General features: G+C 34.4%; 1 protein-coding gene across 6 annotated transcripts in view; it reads left to right on the plus strand.

Annotated features, from left to right (window-relative positions):
• CFAP20DC (CFAP20 domain containing) overlaps positions 1–19,854 on the plus strand; it is an 88,792-nt gene that overhangs the window by 17,485 nt on the left and 51,453 nt on the right. For all 6 annotated transcript variants that reach the window (XM_075514234.1, XM_075514233.1, XM_075514236.1 and 3 more), the window contains 3 exons: positions 10,883–10,997; positions 14,025–14,181; positions 16,880–17,041. In XM_075514234.1, the coding sequence (XP_075370349.1) occupies positions 10,883–10,997; positions 14,025–14,181; positions 16,880–17,041 (434 nt within the window). The remainder of the gene's footprint in view (positions 1–10,882; positions 10,998–14,024; positions 14,182–16,879; positions 17,042–19,854) is intronic.

The raw sequence follows: 19,854 nt of genomic DNA on the forward strand, positions 1-19,854 counted from the left end.
GACCTGCTGGCAATGCTCTTCCTAATGCAGCCCAGGATGCTCTTGGCCTTCTTTGCTGCAAAGGTGCTTTGCTGTCTCGTGGTCAACTTGTTGCCCACCAGGACCCTCAGGTCATTTTGTACAAAGCTGCTTTCCAGCCAGTCAGCCCTCAGACTGTGCTGGTGCATGGGATTATTCCTCCCCATGTACAGGACTTACAGTCTGTAATTTAAAGTTATGACTTTGTATTTTAAATCTAGTTTGGTTTTGGTTTTTGTAACTTGTTGAAATTCATCAGAATTAAGGCAGATGCTTGCTTTTTGTTCACGTATATTTTTTGCTAGGGAGATGAATTTCAGAAAGCTTGGGAATAATCAAACACAGTTGGTAGCTATTAGCTTTTGAAAATTTGGCATTTTTCTAACTCTCTTTGTAATGACATCTCAGAATTAGCATGGCCTGAAACCACAGTTGTAGCTTATTTTCACTCTGTGAGGAGTGATGTTTTTCATCATACATAGAAGCTTAGTAGGTTTATAACACAAAGAGATGCTCTTGATTTATTGAATAAATGGGAACTCTATGGAGTTTCAAACTCTGGAACATACCTGATAAGGTTTAAGAAGTTTTCTGTCAAAGTTTAGTTAGTTATGTATAGAGGAATCTGCAGGGGGAAAGGGCTTAAAATGCCCACATTCCTAAAGTAGTTGTACTTGTTGATAAGACATTTTATTGCAAGGCTTGTGAACAGTGCAGTAGAATATAGATTGTTGTACCATATTTCCTTTTTCAAACAGTTGTTTCTGTAAATATAAGTTTATTATTTTCAAATTTTAATAACTAGAACATACTAGATTTTACATGCATAGCTAATTTATTCATAGACACCATAATAGCTTGAATTTGTGAATTACATGCTATCATAATTAGTCATCATTTTAGCTTTGCTGACAGAGATATGATAAATTATTCATGTTAATCTAAAGACCCAGCATGTTTTCAGATACAGAACAATAAAAATATGAGTCTTGGTTAGTCTTGCAAAACTTAGACCAACCTTTTAAAATTAGAAGAAAGACATAGATGCTAATTATATCGTACTTCTGACAGTATTTGAAGATTTTAGATAGGCACTGAAGGTAAACATTATTGAACAGATTCAGCTGGAGAGACTATTTGAAATTCTGATGTTTAGTAGCATGAGGCTTGCTCCTTGAGTTTTTTGTGAAGCAGGAGTGAAGTACAGAAACATTCTTAAAAATATTAGAGTATGTTAAATTCCAGAACTTATGAAGGAGATTCACTCATGTATCTGGAAGTAAACATTTTTTTTAATAACTCTTCCAGTCATCACTTTCACTAGAATACCAACACAGCATGGGTGGTAGTTTAGGAAACAGATACCCCAGAAAAAGATATCCTGTGAACAGGGTGTCCTGCTTCCAGATATACAAAAGGATTCATGCGATTATTATAGAACTGATAACAAAATGCACAGTCCTAGTTTAAAATTATGTCATTAGTTAGACTAGCCACTTGGTCTGAAAGAAGATAGGTGCTTGGTCTGAAAGGAGATAGGTGCTTTCTTTCCCCCTAGTCAGGATAAATTTGTTACCCTTACTCTGCAAATACTTTAATTTCTCACATTTGATGACTTGCATTGCTTCTGCAGCTGTAAAACTGTTCAAAGTCGTCTTATATCAATAATTTCATTGCTCATTCAATTAATCAGTATAAAACATCAGGCATGGAGACAGACTTTTTGCACTGTTGATCTTCTATTCTAGAGCTTGCACACATCCATATTTACTTTCTACTTATTGAAGGAATCTTTTTTTTTTTTCCCTTGACCCCGGAACTTCTTCAGAAGTATATACCTTGTATTCTTTTTCCTCCACGATTATCCAGATCTCTAACTACTACCTAAAAATTTTTGTTCTCTGAGTGCCCCTTAACAGCTTAATTATCAGTTCATCCTTCTCCAGTAATTCTTTAGACCATTTGGACTTTCACGAAAGTGTTCTTTTCTCTGCCCTTCTTGAGTCTATAGGTGTGAGTACCATTTGAGGGGTAGTAGCAGATCTTTCTTTTCCAGCAGTGTTTCTCTCAGTATTTGAATGAGTACCCTCTCTGTGCACAGTGTGAATCGGTTGTGTTTCTGAAAGGTATCAGTCAAGGAATTTGTGATTTTTAGCGTTGGTTGAACAGATACAGATATGTACCAAATTTTCTTTTATTGAGGAACTGAATATGTGCTCCACCTGGAACTTTCTCAGACATTGAAACTCTTTTCCTTCAACGGCTATAGACTGTGTTTAATGTGTCTTTTGCAGAAGGCTCTTTTGTTGGATTCCCCCCCACCCCCCCAGGTATTTTGTAGCTGTAAACAAGAATATTCTCAAGACGATAATTTCTTGTTTCTTCAGTTATTGAAGGGGAGAAGTCAGAATAAGTTTCTCATGTTTTTGTAAGAAAAAAACTTCCGTTAAAAACTATAGGTTCAAAATTTGTCAGTGGACACATTTACCAAGGTGAGAAAGAAGGAAATTATGATGATGGGGCTGAATAAGCATCCTGAAACATTGAGGAAATTGCTCACACCTGGAGATCCAGGTGGCTAAAAAGTTGAATGTTGTCATCTTCAGTTATTTTGATGATAATCTCTTTTATAGTATCTCGTGAGAAAGTTTAAGTTAAAAAAATAAAACCCATCACATCCTGCTAGAGTTAAAACAGAGGAGACTAGCATGATATCTAATTCTGACCAATACATAAACTCTTAGATTCTGAATAGCCTACAAAGGTTGTGAACTGCTTGAAGGAGAACAAGAGAGGTTTTGATTGGTCAACAATATAGGTAGAGAAGAGATCACACTTTTCTAAATGTTACTATGAGGCCTGTCTTTTGAAACTCCAATGGCAAAGGAAACCATGAGCTTTCTGCCAAGTTAATGCTTCAGTAAGACCCAGTAAAAAATAAGAAAGAAAAAAAAAAAGTAAATAGGTTAATTAGAATATCCTGTAGTTGTAACTACATTGAGGGTTTAAGGAGACTGTCAATGTGGTATGAAAATCTACTTGAGTCGGCCCTTCAGAGTATCCTTTTGGTTAATCGGAAGCCAGGATAGTTACTGTTTGCCTTAATGTTGACTGTTCATGTCTAAATAAGTCTCATTTTTTAATTTGCTCACCTTAATTGTAGACAGTTGCATTTGTATAGTGATCTTAGTCTAGAGGTATTAATCTTCAGCCCTCTAAGGAAAGGAAGTGAAGTAATGGTGGAGCCACCCCTTCTCTTTTGTAGTTCAAAAAGATAAGAGTACGGATTGTTTGTCTATAAAGAATACTGCTGGCATGGTTGTGATCTGACATACAGCAATAGTGATCATATGCAAGAACAGAGTTAGGTGCACAATGACTCAAGGGTTTCCAGCTTTATGCAGCAGCTGTCTCCATATAGATATCTTCTTGTATGTGCAATTACCATTTTAGAGACAACATTAAGACTTCAGTTTATTCAAAAAGAAAATTCAGGGATAATGCCTCAAAGTTTCATCTGTTTTGAGATTTATTCTTGATAGGAGGTGCGGCTACTTACATTTCAGCTTGCTTTTCTGGAGATACTTGCATACACATGATAGGACGTGCAGACGTTGAAGAAAATTGCATGATTTGACTGGACACCTGCAAGCTGTCCTGTGTTCCTAGCTACCAAAGAGTAGGGCATGGCACTGTTACAGATGAGGAGTAAAGCAAGTTATTTAAACAGGCAGCTGAATACGCATAGCAATAGATGCTCCATAATACAAATATACAGAGAGGCCCATTCTGCAAAAACTTTAAATTTAAGTTGGAAAGATGGGAACTGATTTCCATGCCTTTATTCTTACCTTAACTGGGTATGATCCTTTTAAGGAGAAAAAATTCCTATACAGTTGGTCAAAATTAGGATAGATGACTCCTTGTATTCTTTTCAGTCAGGTCTTTCTTGGCAGGCTTTCACCATGAGCTCAGTACAGTTGACAATCCTTTCCTAAATCTTGCCACTAACGTTTAGATATTTTGTTTTATTTTAAATTGGTAGGCAAAACCATTTCACTTGCTGTTCTGACCCTGAGGTGCTTTCATTCTCTTATTACTTTCAAAAAGGGATCAGAGCAAAAACAGAGATAAAATAATTTAACATATTGGAACACTGTATCAATCTGTTTCTTAAAGGGAGAGTGCGGTGGGAGTCTAATGGCATAGACCTTGATGAGAATGATTTTGTTACATCCTACAGGAAATTGAAGGATGGGGTTAGAAAACAGTTACCAGCTTTTTCACTGTAAAGATGAATTCTAATTTAGATAAAACTACTACATTCTTTTGAATATTTAGTGACAATTAAATTGAGGTCTGAGAAGGAATACTTAGTGCCAGATTATGATAATCCAAGTAACATTCTCAGTTTCAAACTAGAAAGGAGATGGCTTGAGTCAGATTCTGGGCCAGGTAACTTACGGTGGTCCTGAATTCAGATTCTTGACTCAGCTATAAAAAAAGACATTTTCAAAATAAATTTACAATTAATATTTGTCCATGTGTGTCTTGTTCTTTTAAAACATCCTAAATCCAGATGAGGTCTGATTGTCTTAATTAATGCCTTAAACCAGTATTTTCCAGTGTGCATCATTCTGGTGATATGATAAAGTCTTCCAGGTAGTATTCAGCAACAGTTTGTATCTGCAGACCAGGAGCCTAGGCAGGAGTTGTCAATGTGGGAAGGCAGAACAAGCATGAAAGCAGAGGAGGACTGCTGAATAAGTGATTAAGAATGGTAGGAGAAGTGGAGATCATTTTGGCAAGGAGGGAAGAGTGGAGGAAGGGGGCCTTTTCTCTTTCCATGCATCAGTCTCCTTTTGGCTTATCACTTTGGGCCTGCTAATGGACAGGTTATCCATCATTACCATTTATTTGAAGTCCAGAAAAACAAAATGATGAACAAAAATACATTTCTCAGCCTTGTTTCAGAAATAGCATATTGCTTTCTTCTCAGACCAGAGCATAGTCATCAGTCTGCCAAGCTCAAATTAGATACAATTTGTACAGTGAAGTCAACAGTTGTCACAAAAAGGAGTATTTCCTTCATCAGGCTGTTGTATCCTCCAAGGCTGATGTTACAGGATATGTGTTGCAGTTACAGTGTCTGCAAATGAACAGCTAGTGTAATTGCTTTTTGTAAGTGCAGTTACAGGCAGTCTTAACTTGGTGTAGGACAATACCTTTAGCTTAGTAGGCTGATGAAATATTGTGGCCAGTCTGTACAGTTCCCCCTTTTTCCACTAGTCACTTCAGCCCAAGATCAAAAATATTATCTTTCTGTGTTGCAACATTTCTGCATAAGTTTCAAAGTGCCCTAAAAGCAATTATTTTCACCGCTATCACTTTATCTTTGTTTAAATGTATCTTGGATCTGTTGGAACTGATGGGAGATGCTTTGTTAAGTATTAACTTGCTAGGTAATGGGTCTATTTTAACCTATCATACGATATACTACTAAATGAATAGAGTAAATCTTATCATGGTGTTAGATGATGTCCTGGTGATATTACAGAATAAATTACTGTCTTCTAGGACTTTAGAGAGAAGAAAAATACTAATTATGTATATTTTTGGTTGGTGGATCAATTTAAGTAGCATGGAGTAAACTGAATCCTGTTTATGTTTGGTTGGTAGGGTTTGTTAGTCAGGATTTTCATATGCCAAATAAAGGAAACGCATGATCCAGTGTTAGCAAGAAAACTTAGTTTTGTCTCTTTAAAGAGCAGACTTCTTAGCAATTCTTAGTAATTAGAATAAATGGTTTAAATGTGAGAAATATGGCTGTACTTAAGAGAACTGTTACATATAGCAGATGCAAACATAACCTTTCTTTGTAAACATAAAAGGACAGATTGTCTCTTTAGAATAGATAAATTCATGGAAAGAAAAACAAAGTGGAAAGAATAACAGCCAATCAAGTAAAGAAAAGAGCCAACAGGATTAGTTGCAGGCATAAATAACTGCATTATAAGGGTAATTTGTTTAGATTCTTGAAAAGAAGTAGACACTGAACTTTCCACATATTAATACTCATTAGAGTACTTTGTACTGAACAAATTAAAAACTAGTTTCTAGAATTACGGCTTGCTAAACAATTTGGCACAGTTAGCCATGTTTCAGAGGAACATACCGCCATGCCTTAAAATAGAATTTACTAAATACTTGAAAATAAGAGAACGATGAGCTCATTTCAAAACCAAGGATGTTAAAATATTGATAGAAGCTTCTAGAATGTTATGAATATTAATGACCACTTCCAGAATGGTTTTTGAAATGTGAAGTTCTAAGAGTAATGAAACTTTGACAACAAATTATTCTTGATCAGTGAAAATACCAGGTCATTCTTTCAGTTGGAGAATTGATTGCAAATATGTCAATATCTTGTAGGGAGAGTTCAGGAATCACCAGTTCTTCATGATTGCTTATATTTGGAAAGTTTTTCTATTCTAGCAACCAGATTTGATGATTCTCTTTTTGCACCTGCTATCTGTATTACTGCCTTTTTATGGATAGTGTTTAAGGGAATTTTGGTGTGGTTTTTTCCTTAATTCTCTCCAGAAAAACATAATGAACAGAAAATTCCAGTATATAAAAATGAAGCTGTTTCTTCACAACTTGTTCCCTAGATCTAGGTGACATATCTTCCTGATCTCTTATTTTGTAGAGATTTGATTGATTTTCAACATAACTAAGGCTGTTTTTTATGAGGGCAGAATAGTGCTCTGGATTTCAGATGATCAGGCAGACAGTTCAATAATGTAGTATCTCCTATGAGACCAACTTACAAGTAGTGCATAAAATAAAACATATAGGAAGTACAGGCTGCTCCTGAATAAGGAAACTTAAGAATCTGTAAGCATGGAAAATCAGCTGACCATTGCTATTCCTTTGTTTTTCTAACTTTGAAGTGGAGGTGATGATGATACTATCTAATGTTTCTGAAGCACATACTTTTTATGGAGAAAATGGCACTACAATTGCTAAGTACTAATACACTAACATGCTGATCGTTAAGCTTTACTAGAGGATTGTATCTGGATTTTGACCAGGATACAAAGAGATTTCCATTAATAATAAATTGTATGGGAGTTGCTCTTTGCTTAGCTACATCAATGAAATACCTACTTTCATGTTTGGTAAACTTCCAGTTTAAGTCACTTATAAGGAGAAAAACACTTTCATTTTAAGAACAAGTGAGCCTGATAAATGAAGCATCCCTTCAACAGTCCAGCATCATTTTTTCTAAGTTCACTTTAAGCCTTGAATTGAACATTAACAAATGGTTATAAATTATTATACATACAGAAGCAAAGTGAATAGGTAATCTGAGAAGATGAGTTTATCTGTACTCTTGGGTGGTTGCTACCATTTACTTGCAGTCTCACTATAGTTACCATTGTGAGGAGAATATCTTCAACTTTGACTATAAAATAAAATTGAAAATTGAATTGGAAGGTAATTTTACTTTCAAATGGTTTGCAAATGTAGATGTTAAGTGTGAAATGAATGCAGTTAATGACCATAGCTGGGAGAGTTATGCACCTGCTGATCATAGGAATATTATTATAAATGAGGTTGATTTTCCTGTTGACTACCTCATTTTTCTCAACATGGTCTCATTACTTTTCTATCACATGTCTGACCCTTAGATATAAATAGTCAAGCACAGACATAATAAAAATACATTAACTCCTATATAGATTTTTTTAATGTGTCTTTGAAAATCAAGATGTGTGCTGCAGATGTTTCTTGCCTTTGTAGGTTTAACATAGGTCATGCTTTTGATAACAGAAAAAAAAGGTTGAGTTTCACCACAAGTATTCTTGAGTCATTTTACAGGTGAGAGTTCTAATGTTCTAACTCCCGTTGTCTGAATTATTTCAGAAAAGAGTTTCATCAGACACTTGTTTTATTTTTATTTTCAAGAAGTAATGTAACTGAAAAGTCTGAAAGTTACACCAACTCTCAAATAGTTATCTTTCTTATCCTAGGAAATAAATTATTTTACAGAATTCTAAGACAATCTTCTTTCTCCAATTTTGCCTGTTCTTTAAATGTTTCACCTACTTTCGCCTGTAGAATACGAATATTTTTGTTGTTTTAAATTTATTTACTGAAATACATTTTAAACTTTTTTAGGTGTGATTATAACTATACATCTAAGGTTTGCTTCTTTACAGCATACATACCATCACAAAAAACATCTTATTTTAGACTTATATGACAGAGTCTGATATAAATATGTGTACTTTTATTTAGATAAATGTTTTTTGTATTGCACCTTGGAATGTAACTGAGCTGTACATTTACTAATGGCCTTTTTATTTCTAAGGTACCTAATGTTTTTCAGGAGGGAGAAAGATAAAACTATTCATATACAAATAAATAATAAAATTTAAACATATTGAACTAATATTATAAAGTGAACTTAAGTTTTTATTGCCAGTTGTTTGGAGATATGCATGACTTAAGTCTAGGCTCCTACTGCTTTATCGTCGCATCATTTAAAGCAACATCCTCCATTGAGAATTACGCAGTTTGAGTTTCAGTAGGAATAGTATTTTTATTTGTGTTTCAGCACTCAGGTTACTGCAACTACCTGGTTCCTCAGCACAGTTGCTCAGCTCTACACATAACCAGGAGATCTAGGGGAGTTTCGGGCAACCACTGCTCTAATTCTTTGAAGTTCTTTGGTGCCTCAATTTCTTAGCACTTCTGAACATCAAGATTTAGAACAGAGTGGAGAGTTTCTGAAAACAACATCCATAGGTTTTTCATCAAAGGGTGTATGAGAAGCAATGTGATGGATGGAACTAAGCCTTGATCTGGGGCACAGGCTTAGCTGTGCAGCCAACTTGCTGATGATCTTAGGTGAATTATTTCACATCTTGCTTAAATTTCTTCAAAAGTAAGATCAAGCCCAGAATGCTAGCAGTGTAAGACACTTTGAGGTCTTCTGATGAAATCACTTTTCAAGGACTTGATGGTATTATTCGTCCATCCATAAATATATGTGCAGCTGATAGTGAAATCTGTTATGTCAAATGATAGCAGTGGTGAGGATATAATATTCTTCTCCTGGCACAGTAGTGAAATTTCTGCCTTTGAAGTGCATGTGATTTACGAGAGGAACTGCTAGTCTTTCAAAATGAAACAGCTAGTAGACTCTTCCACTTTGTTTTGATTTGCCCACCCATGTTATGAGGATGAATAGATGGAAGATCAGATAGTCTGCAAGGGAGAGGAAAGAATCAACAAGTTCTGGAAAGCTGATGGACTTTCTGTTTGCTTTGCGCGATGGTCTTAATGACTATGGGGAAACAGGAAACCGCTCCTGTGTGTTTATTGCCTGTACAAGTAGAACCTTTTGATGTTTATGTACTTGCAGTATATTTTGTACTGTCCTTGGTTGAACTCTCGAATTGCCAAAAATAGCTAAAGTATGTAACTTGCTCCAGAGTTAATGCCCTCCTATGTTGACCTAAGGAATCCATTTCAGGGTGTTTATCTGCAAATTTTGGGTGACAACATTTCATTAGTTAAGCTACAGGTAGTCCTTACTAATGAAAAAAAATACCTACAGGGCAGTCTCACAATTTTAAAATAAAACCCAGCATTTAAATATAATGATTATGAGTAATTATTTTTAACAACACTAAGTAGTGACAGAAAGTTGTTTATTGTAATTATTTGTCATCTTCTCAGAGGGGCTGCTAATTACAGAGAAATACCCATCTGTTAGAAATAGGCTTGTTCAAAAATAATAGGTAAATTAATCATTATTTCCCCATACAGATTGCAGCCTTTAAAGTAATGTCTGTTCTCTGGTATAATAAGGTAGGACCGCTGGGGGATATCAAGGTTGTGCTGCTGTTGTGGTTTAACCCCAGTAGGCAGCTAAGCCACATGCAGCCACTCTCTTACTCCCCTCCACAGTGGAATGGGGGAGAGAATCACAAGGGTAAAAGTGAGAGAACTCGTGGGTTGAGATAAAGACAGTTTAATAGGTAAAGCAAAAGCTGCACGCACAAGCAAAGCTACATAAGGCATCTGCTACTTCCCATGGGCAGGCAGGTGTTCAGCCATCTCCAGGAAAGCAGGGCTTCATCATGCGTAACGGTTACTTGGGAAGAAAAACACCATAACTGAACTTCCCCCCTTCTCTTTATCAGTTTAAAGGAAACCTAATCTTTGTGATCATGGCTGTGGTCTGAATCTATTAGAAATGTTCAAATTCAGTGTCTTGATGTCATTGTGAGATGGCCTGAATAGTGAGCAATAAACTTCTGTATGCTAATTCACGTTTGAAGGAATGTGCTCAGGAAGTAAAACAGACAAACAATGTCTTGTGTCTATCTTTAAGCCAACAAAGGGTCTATATAAAATGACAGAGGCATTTTTAGGAAAGGAAAGCAAATAATGTTTTTCTAGTTAGCAGGTGACAGTGTGTCCCAAGATAACAAAAGCTTAAGGGGCAGAAACAAGTGTGATTATTAAAGGCTACTGGGTTCTCAGTTCGTACAAATTGAATTCTTTCATAGTCGGAAGGGCTATGGAAATCTAGCAAAGAGTGTAGACTGTTGAAATAAAATTAGCATGTAAAGTGATTTTATATATGCAGGAATATAGCCACAAAGTTTGAATTTGAGAAAGAAATCTCATTACTCATCTTGTAAAAGAAGTAATTCTTAAATTTCATATTTGCTATCACTGACATAAAGGTTCTGCATATGAATAGTTTTTTTGTGATTGCCCAAAGATACTGGATTATTGAATTGACAAAGATCTGTTCCATTCTCTCCTGCTTTTTCTTTTATAGGATAACTGATTTAGGAAATATTAAAAGAAGATTGTATTTATCAACGGTCCACAAGGAGTTATCTGTAACCCCTCTGCATGCAAAAATTCCTCTGTTTACGATCAAGCGCAAAATAGTAGGTACCTTGGGAATGTTCCTTGAACTGTGGTTGAGCACGCTTTTTTTTTTTTTTTTTTTTAATCAGAAATGTTTTATGTAAGTTTATAGACCTGTTGAAATTACTGTTTGGTTTAGAATTCAGTTCCTGCCGATTCAAGATACGTGTGTATGTCCCCTCTACTGGGTGGTATCAGAAACACTTAATACTACTACTCTTCTACCCTTCTTCTACCATTAGGAGTTCATTCCCATTTCCCAAGATTAACACTGTTTGTGATGTGTTTATCTCTCACTTCTGCTTTCTATTCAGCTTTTGTAAAGTTCTCTGTCCCCCTGATATTTCTTCATTATAGCGCTCTTGTTCATGCATACCTTCTCCTGGAGTGACCTTTTATTACATTCCCTGGGGCTGCAGGTAGGCTGTACCTGATGGCTACTTTCATGTGCTTCAGGTTCTTCCAGATTATGGTATATATAAAGCAATGTATATGTCAAACTGATGAAAATAAAACAATAGCCTCCCTGTTACAGCTTCTCCCTGTTCCCCTCTCCCATGCCCAGCCACAACATATGGTAATAGCTGTCAGGACACAAAACCTGATGGTTAGTTACCATATAACCTTGTAAAGACTCAAGTCTCAAATACTGCTTTAGAAAATCATTTGGAGATGAGAATAGTTAGATTTCAAATATTTTAAAATATAAACTATTTTTATATATTTATATGTATTTATTTATATATATTGTTATTTATAATTATACATATAATATTATAATATTTATAATTATATTATTTCTATATATTTATATTTTAAAATTTTTATATTTAGATAACAGTATACTAAGCAGCTGTGGATTTAAGGCTAGGCATGAGAGAGAATATTTTAGAAAAACCTCTGAAGTTATGACTTCTTTTAAGATAGTTTAGGTGAAGGCAGCTGTGATAATTTTAGATTTCAGGAGTTTTCTGCTTTGTGGGAAGAACTGGTTGGATTTTTTTTCAAATGAATATGCATCAGATCATACCCCTGAAGTTGCCGTTAATTCAAGATCCACTGAAATTAAATTCTTTTTCTTCAGTATAATTTCAATTAGTTGATCTTGGTGTCAGGCTAGCACAAATGTTTCAGGATTAAAATATGCATCAATGTACACCAAGTTAAATACAATCAGAATATGAACTTCAGTTACGTATTTTAATTTAGATAATAAAACATTAATCAGATCTGTCTAAATGCTCTGATCAGTTATAATGACAAAATATTTTAATAGCCTTAATACTTGACCAACCTTAAAGAGTAGGTCTGTATTTCTTAGTATATCTGAATACATATCTGTCTTATTTTGAATGGTTACCTGCCTTTTTATTGTTGCTTTTACTTAAAGGAGGGAGTATGCTGCTTTCAGTGATTAGATAGATCTTTTACCTGGCTCTGATAGTTTAACTTAATGTATACACAAGCTGACCATTATTACCAGTATGATTGGTTGTGAATAAGGATATAATATGTTTGTTCCATCAGTAGAACATAGTTTACATTTTCATATGCTATTTTCCTGTATTGTATTCTTACAAATGATGCTATTTTTCAACCTCAGCAATAGAAATATCACTTATAATTAAATACTGCATTTTCCATTCCATTGCTTGGTGTTTTCAAAACAAGTATTCCTTTCCATCCAAAATATCAGACTTAGAAGCTGAATAATAATGTATGGACCTAAATTTTTTCTCGAAAAATAGTCACTATTTGGCATTTAGAAACTAGTACTTTTACCTTGACTTTATAAGGAAATGAGGCATGTACAATCATTATGTCTTAGTATTCTTCTCCCTTAATAAAACTTCAACCCATTGGTCAACTAAATTTTACATGTGAGTAATCATCTCAAATATATTACAGTTCTGCAAATTTCATGAAAATGGTTGCATTTCTCCACAAGGCCATCTCTGTTTATTTCCCGGTTATAGAAGATGTGTTAGCATCAGCTCATCCCTCACTAGATATCATAATCGATGAGGAGAAGAATTGTTAGGAACACCAGAACTATGAGCATATGTGTGTTTAAACATCAGAGACGCTAAATGGAAAACATAAAACCACAAGAAAACGTATTTTGTTAGTTCTTCTGCTTGTGGTATTATTTGTTTTATATGAAACTTCTTTTTTTCTAGGAGGATAATGGAATTGTAATATGGTCCACATGCAAAATAGATACCTGTAACTGCTCATTTTTTTATTACAAAAAACAGCAATATACAAGTGTTGAATTAAGTGGAAAAAACCTGAAACTGAGAGAATTTAAAGAGGTACTGGAATAGTGCAGGAGAGTGTAGCACATTGATGTTAGTGTTCTAATAGTGTTTCCTGAAACAAATGGAATAATCATCTAATGAGAATTAAAACATGTACTTAAGTAGGATCTTTAGAACCTAGGCAGTTGTCATTATCTGCTTTGTCTTTTGGACATGTCTTATCAGGACTGGATAACATTTATTATAAATGAGAAGTAGTTTTAAGATGTTATAATACGCTGGGGTCTTGTCCATACTAGAAATTTGCCTGATATCTTCCACCCCCTGTGGAAGGGGTGCAAGCTTTGGAGAGGTCCTTTTTTTATGAATCTCAGAAAGAAATCATCAAAGAATCTCCAACTATAGCCTTTGGAGCACTTAAGCTGCAGTAACTTCAACTTATGAAGTAATATTAAATAACTCTTCCCCCCCCCCCCCCGAAAACATTCAATAAATATACTCTCTCATAAGTTAACTGCAAAACATATTGTGGATATGCTAGGTAACAGAGCCCACTCGGGCTGGCAGTCACTAGGTCATATGTACTGATTTGTTTGTATAAATTATTGTTGTAAGTGCAAAACCAGCAATATCTTTTTTAAGATCAAAATGTTATGCATTGTGAATCACAGCCTGTGAGAATCCAATACTCCATAGAGACTTCATTTATAGAGAACTATACGCTAATACTCTTCTGCAATGATTAGTGTTTGGGTTTTATTAAAGAGTATTGTTTCTCTTTTCTAGTGGTGCAATATGTGTATTGACTTGGTAGCATTCACCAGTGAAATATTCAGAGGAGCTGTCTTCCAGTCTTTGGATGGAATTAGTATTTCAGCTAACTGTAAACTGAGAAAGATCTTCACTTTAAAATCCAAGCCTCAAGATACAGCTGAGGAAGATGGTGTGTTATAATTACTATGTAGTCTTAATCATAACTGTTCATATTATAAAATGAAAAGCTTCTTAGTCATCAGATTGGCAATTTGAAAGATTACATGATTTCATGAAAATTAAAGTGGTAGTACAGCATATTAAATCTGCCAGTGTTGGACTTTAGGTGACTAATTAAATATATGTGTACTCCTCTGTTCTAAACATTTAGTTCCTTACAATTATTTTATTGAAGAAATTCTGGCAAGGTTTATCAAGTAGAGAGCTTGTTTTAATGAGGGTATCTTATGCTGATAGAAATCAGGTTTTGGCCAAGAAGAGAGTGTCTGAAAGGAAAGAGAAATACTTAAACTTAGTAGTATTTGCTGTTTGTTTTCTTAATTTTAGACATTAGCAGCTGATGAAAGATTTCTTCTTTAAATAATCCAAGACAAAACTGTAACAAAACAGTATTATATGATACAGAGCTATGAAACTGTCATAAACACCTCTCTGAGATCTTTAGTCCATTTATCCTAATGTGTCCTTGTTAATTGGGAAAGTAATATTGGTGGTGAGCTGAAAAAATGAGAGATTATATTTGTAATAGACAGGATATTGGTCAAAGGTTTACCAGTCTCCAGACTAGCGTCACAATTCTGAATCATTATTTTCCGAGGGAGAGAACTTCATTCCTCGCTGATATTTGCAGTAATAGAGGAGGAATTGAAAAAGCACAGCTGGCACTTTCTTATTTTAGAGGAACCCTAGGTATAGTTCAGCTTCAATTTCATTCGAATTTTCATTTTGTGCCCTTTAAAGAACACACCTGATAAAAGGGTTCTAGTTTCTGAAGGAGGGACAGTTAGCAGTATTGTAAGCGTGACAAAATGTTGTCTTCCATTTGGGAAACCTAAACCAGTAATGGAGAGTATGGGATCATTGTGATTACTCCTTTTTTTTTTTTTTGTTGGTGAGGTTGGGGAAAAATATTAACTAAAAAAATTACTAGAGAGAGAATCTGGTAAATTCTCAGCCGAAACTGCAGTTAGAGGCCTCAGTGGCTTTAATTTAACTTAATTCTGTCGGTCCCATTTGAAACAGGTTTTGAAATGTGCGAAAATGTTCTAAATGAGTTCCAAAATTCAAAAATGTAGCTAACATAATGAGTAGACAGCTTTAATAAACTGTATGCATGGTAAAATATTGCACTTTTAATTACTGGATTATCAATTCTATGATTATTACACAGCTGGTGGGCATTAGTATTTTCTGTATGCTTAAGAATCTCCTTATCTAGGCAAGTCTTAAAATTACATTACAGCTCAAGGTTTGGCTGTATTAAAATAACTCTCTATTTCATACCCAATTAAAGAAAAACAATAGTAGTTTCTTGCTATTATTAATTAACTTTCAGTTAACAATCATGATTTGATAAAGCTTTTTTCCTCTCAGATGATTGGACCAGTTAGTTGAGCTCTACTGAACGCAGTGACATTGCAACTTGTAATGAGGGTCGAGTTCTTTGCTTAAACCTCCTTGGTGGTGGAAGTAGTGATTTCAAGGTGCAATGTGTGTGTTATTCTTTCTTAGTAGCTCGTATACAGTATGTTTTGCATTCTTAAAATGATAGCAAGTGGAAAGAAGAAACCACATACTAAGAAATTATTTCTGGATGAGATCATTGAGATAGAAGAGGAAAGAATTCATCTTCTGTGCCCCATGATATTGAGGCATACAAGCTTGATATATACCTAGTTCCTGGTTTCCATAGTAATCCCAAGGTTACGTATGGGGTTTTTTTATCACTAAGTATTGTCTTACAGTGGTAAATAATGTGCCGGCTTGGTGAAAAAATGGTTGAAAAAATATGTCCACTACTGAAATATAACATGGGACACTTGAATTTTTCTGTTAGGATCTCAGTACTTGATCCATTATTCTTGTTTGGTTTTGGGGTTATGATTTCCTCTTCTTATCCTTGGAGAAAAGGCTAATATTCATTAGCTTACTATATTCAAGTCTTACAAAATTTGGAATGAATTTGCATCAGAACATCGGGAATGGTTCTGGCTCTGGATACCTTTCCTTGTAGAGAATAACTTTCATAAACTCAGTCTATATTGGTTGTCAAAGGGAAAGCAGAGACAATCCGATCACATTCTACTAGCACCTGGTGTCACAAGAACAGATAGGTTGACAGCTTTTAGTTTATCATGAAAGTGTAATGGTGTCCAAAGTTTGGAATTAAAGCTCGTCAAATTCTTTATTTGCATATATGGGACTTCTGTATTTGCTATTTCAGTCCCACTGATATCAATACCGTTTTCAGATGTTCATTTTTTCTGAAAATCAGTATATCAGTATTAGAATTAAAGCTGAGTTGTAATAAAAATTAACAAAATGTATTCTGTGATTCTGTTTTGCTTGTTCACTTGCCAAAGCAAAGAAGTTGATTTACTATGGCTATTCCAGCCATTGGTGCATATTTCTTAATTTAATGTATTCAAACTTTTTGGCCTAAAAAAAATACACAATATCATTTTTAAATGTACATGCTTATTGTCTTAAAAAGTGAACAATTGCAGCAAATTTTTCAAATGACTGTAATTTATTAAAGTGTTATAACCATATGAACTAAAGTATATGTAATCTAACAAATAATGTAAGTCAAATTTAATTCCGTTGTGTCATCTGAGTGAAGTAAAACCCATGTTTTTTGATTCTAGATATGTGTGTTGTTCCATTTATGCCGTACGAGCCCACAGATATTCCTCGAACCTGCCAGCTAAATACAGATGTGCCACAAGTTACACAATTGCTGAACCTGACTAAAATTCACAAGCCAGAAAGAAAATGCAGGAGATGCCCAGTAACAGTGCAAGAAACAGGTATTCTGTTGTATTAAAATACTGTGAATACGAGCGATACAGTATGCATACAAATAATGGATTTTTTTGTAAAAGTGCATGGTAAGATTTCCAGTGTCTTTAAACGTGACAACTCTTGCATAGCTGTAATATCGTGAGAACATAGACATATGTCAGTTCTATAGTTTCACAGATCTATGTGCAGCCTGAACAATTCTAATTCAAGCGTGGGATTTATAATAACAGTATTTGAGGTATGTCTTCTAAATATACATTGAAGTGTGGCTGTTCAGTTGTTACACTTCTTTTTAAAGTACGTTTACATTAATGAAACTCTTCTAACAATATGACCACGGTTAGTCTCCTCAGCTTATACTCTGAAAAGGAAATCTTGTCTTATTGCTGTCTTGGAGTTATTTGAATGTTTCTGTAATATAGAAGATAATAAAACATATAATTTAGACTTTGACAGCATTGCATAGAAGAGATTTATTAAAGAAGCTAGGCAGTCATGTGCCAAGATACAAACTATTGACTTGGATAAAAACTAAGAGACAGAAAGCAAACAGAGGATCAAATTTTAAATTTTTGTTATAGCTGAAGGCTAGCAGCAGGCAGTCTCAAAAGTTTTTTGCTCTAGGCTCTGTATTGTTTTTTATAATTATGAATAATCTCAGAGAAGTGAATAACGTAGGAGCAAAATTTTCATATGATACTGATACTAGGTTAGTAAAGAGTGGGACTTTAGAGAGTTTTAAACTTGTAAGATGGGCAATCTCTTATGTACTTTTCATGAAAAACACTACAGAGGAGGTAACATGCAGGAAACGTCCTACTTTGCTAGACAAAGTTTCAGTGTACTGTTTTTATTTCTTGTGGCCACTGTGTTGAAAAATTATGAGCTAGGGACCACCGTACTAGGTAAATGTGTTAACGTGATACCATGTAAAATCTAGCTTTGATAAATGCAAAGGATTGTACATTGGGGAGAAATGTTAACTACAGTTAAGCTTTAAAGTGTCAAAATTAAATGACTCAAAGAAGGGAGGTTATCATCATCATAGATATAGCTCAGTGGAATTACCAGATTAATATGTAGGTACATTTTAAAAAAACTAAGATACTGGGTAGCAGAAGCTCAAATTCATATGAAATGGAAAAGGTATCAAACCTTTAAATAAATCAGTTTTGCATTATTATCTGAAATACTTTATACATTATCAGTTAAACCACCTCAGAAAAGATTTTACAGATAGAGAAGTGATTCAGAGAGAAGTAGCATGAAAAACTCTCATGTGAAGATATGCTGAAAACATTAAAAATTGGCTTGAGGGAGTTCATAAAGTAACTAGTGATACAAAGAAAGTTCAATAAAAGCTGCTTTTCCTATCTCATGGCACAAAAACAAGACATCATTTGATGTGATGATGCAGTTGAAAATTAAAAACTGATAAAAGAGAATACCATGTTACACAGAATATGATTAAAATATGGAATCCACTGCTACAATAAGCTGGTGAAGTAAAGAAATTGGTATGATTCCAAAATCAGTTGGCCATTTATATGGGTAAGAGTAATGCCCATGTCACTGTATTTAGCACCAGTAAAAATGTGAAGGGAAAATTTTATCTTATACTTCTAGGTTTTTCCAACCTTACTCTATGAACTGTGTTGAAGGCAGATTATTTCGTAAAACCCTACTGAAATTATCTTGTGCCATTTCTGAAGAATTTGGTATTGGCCATTGTTTGAAACTGGATGTTAGGCAGATTATTGGCCTGCTCTAGAACAGCACTTCCTGTGTTTTTATATTTAAATTGGCATGTCTGTCTGCATAAGATTTGTAAGCCAAGAATCAGTAGAAACTGAACTGTAGAAGCAAATGCCGAGACTTGAATGTGAAACTGCTGAAATAGGCTTGGGTCAGACAATTGACTGCTTTTTACTAAAGATGCTATTTTACTTTAAAACTGTGTATTGCTTCCTACCTGCAGTAAAGTCAGTAGCAAAATTTCACTAAGGCAAATGTCTTTACAGTCCCTAACGTTTTGATTCAAAATAATTAATATCTCTTTAAAACAATTTTGTAATGAGATAAATCGTCATTAAATAAGAGACATAGATTGTTTGTGTTCCTTAATGGAACTCTGTAGTTGTAAAATTATTCATAAACAGTAGTGGTCTTAAGGTAACTATGTAAAGAATGAAATAAAATTTTCAGCTATTGACAGGGGTTTTTTGTGGTTAAACAAAATCAGTTTTTTTAAATCGGTTGTTGAGTTTTGAAGACATGAGCTACATATCCAATGAGGAAATAAATCAATATAGAAACAACCCATATTTTTCACTAGTAGTACATGTCATTGATTAGAGTTCTAAACATATCAAAAATATAATTTCCTTACTCCCAGGATATTACTGTTTTTGTAAATCCAGTTGCACATAACTAATCTGTACTGTTTTTTTTTTTCTTTTCTTTTTTTAAGTTATTCTGTAGATCCATTTGCAATAGTAAATATCCTGGAATATGTGCAAGCACTTCTTAAAAAAGAGGGTTGTAATGGATTTTAAAATGAGAATATTTTGTATGCTCTCATTCATGTCCTTCATGGAGAACTGATAATTTTGCCCCTTTTAAAATGTTGAATTGTTATTTTCAGCTTAAACTTGAGAAGTACATAAACTTCGTACTGCTAGAGCTTAGAAAAAGACACAGGAGAAATCTCTCTTTATAGGCACCCTCTTTCCTCTACTCTTTTGTTATGTTATTATTGGCTTCTGTATGAGACACAAGACTAAGCCTTTAATTTGGCCCATATAATAATTGCAATGTC

Source organism: Mycteria americana, chromosome 11, assembly GCF_035582795.1.
Source record: "Mycteria americana isolate JAX WOST 10 ecotype Jacksonville Zoo and Gardens chromosome 11, USCA_MyAme_1.0, whole genome shotgun sequence".
In the NCBI taxonomy this organism is placed as follows: Eukaryota; Metazoa; Chordata; class Aves; order Ciconiiformes; family Ciconiidae; genus Mycteria; species Mycteria americana.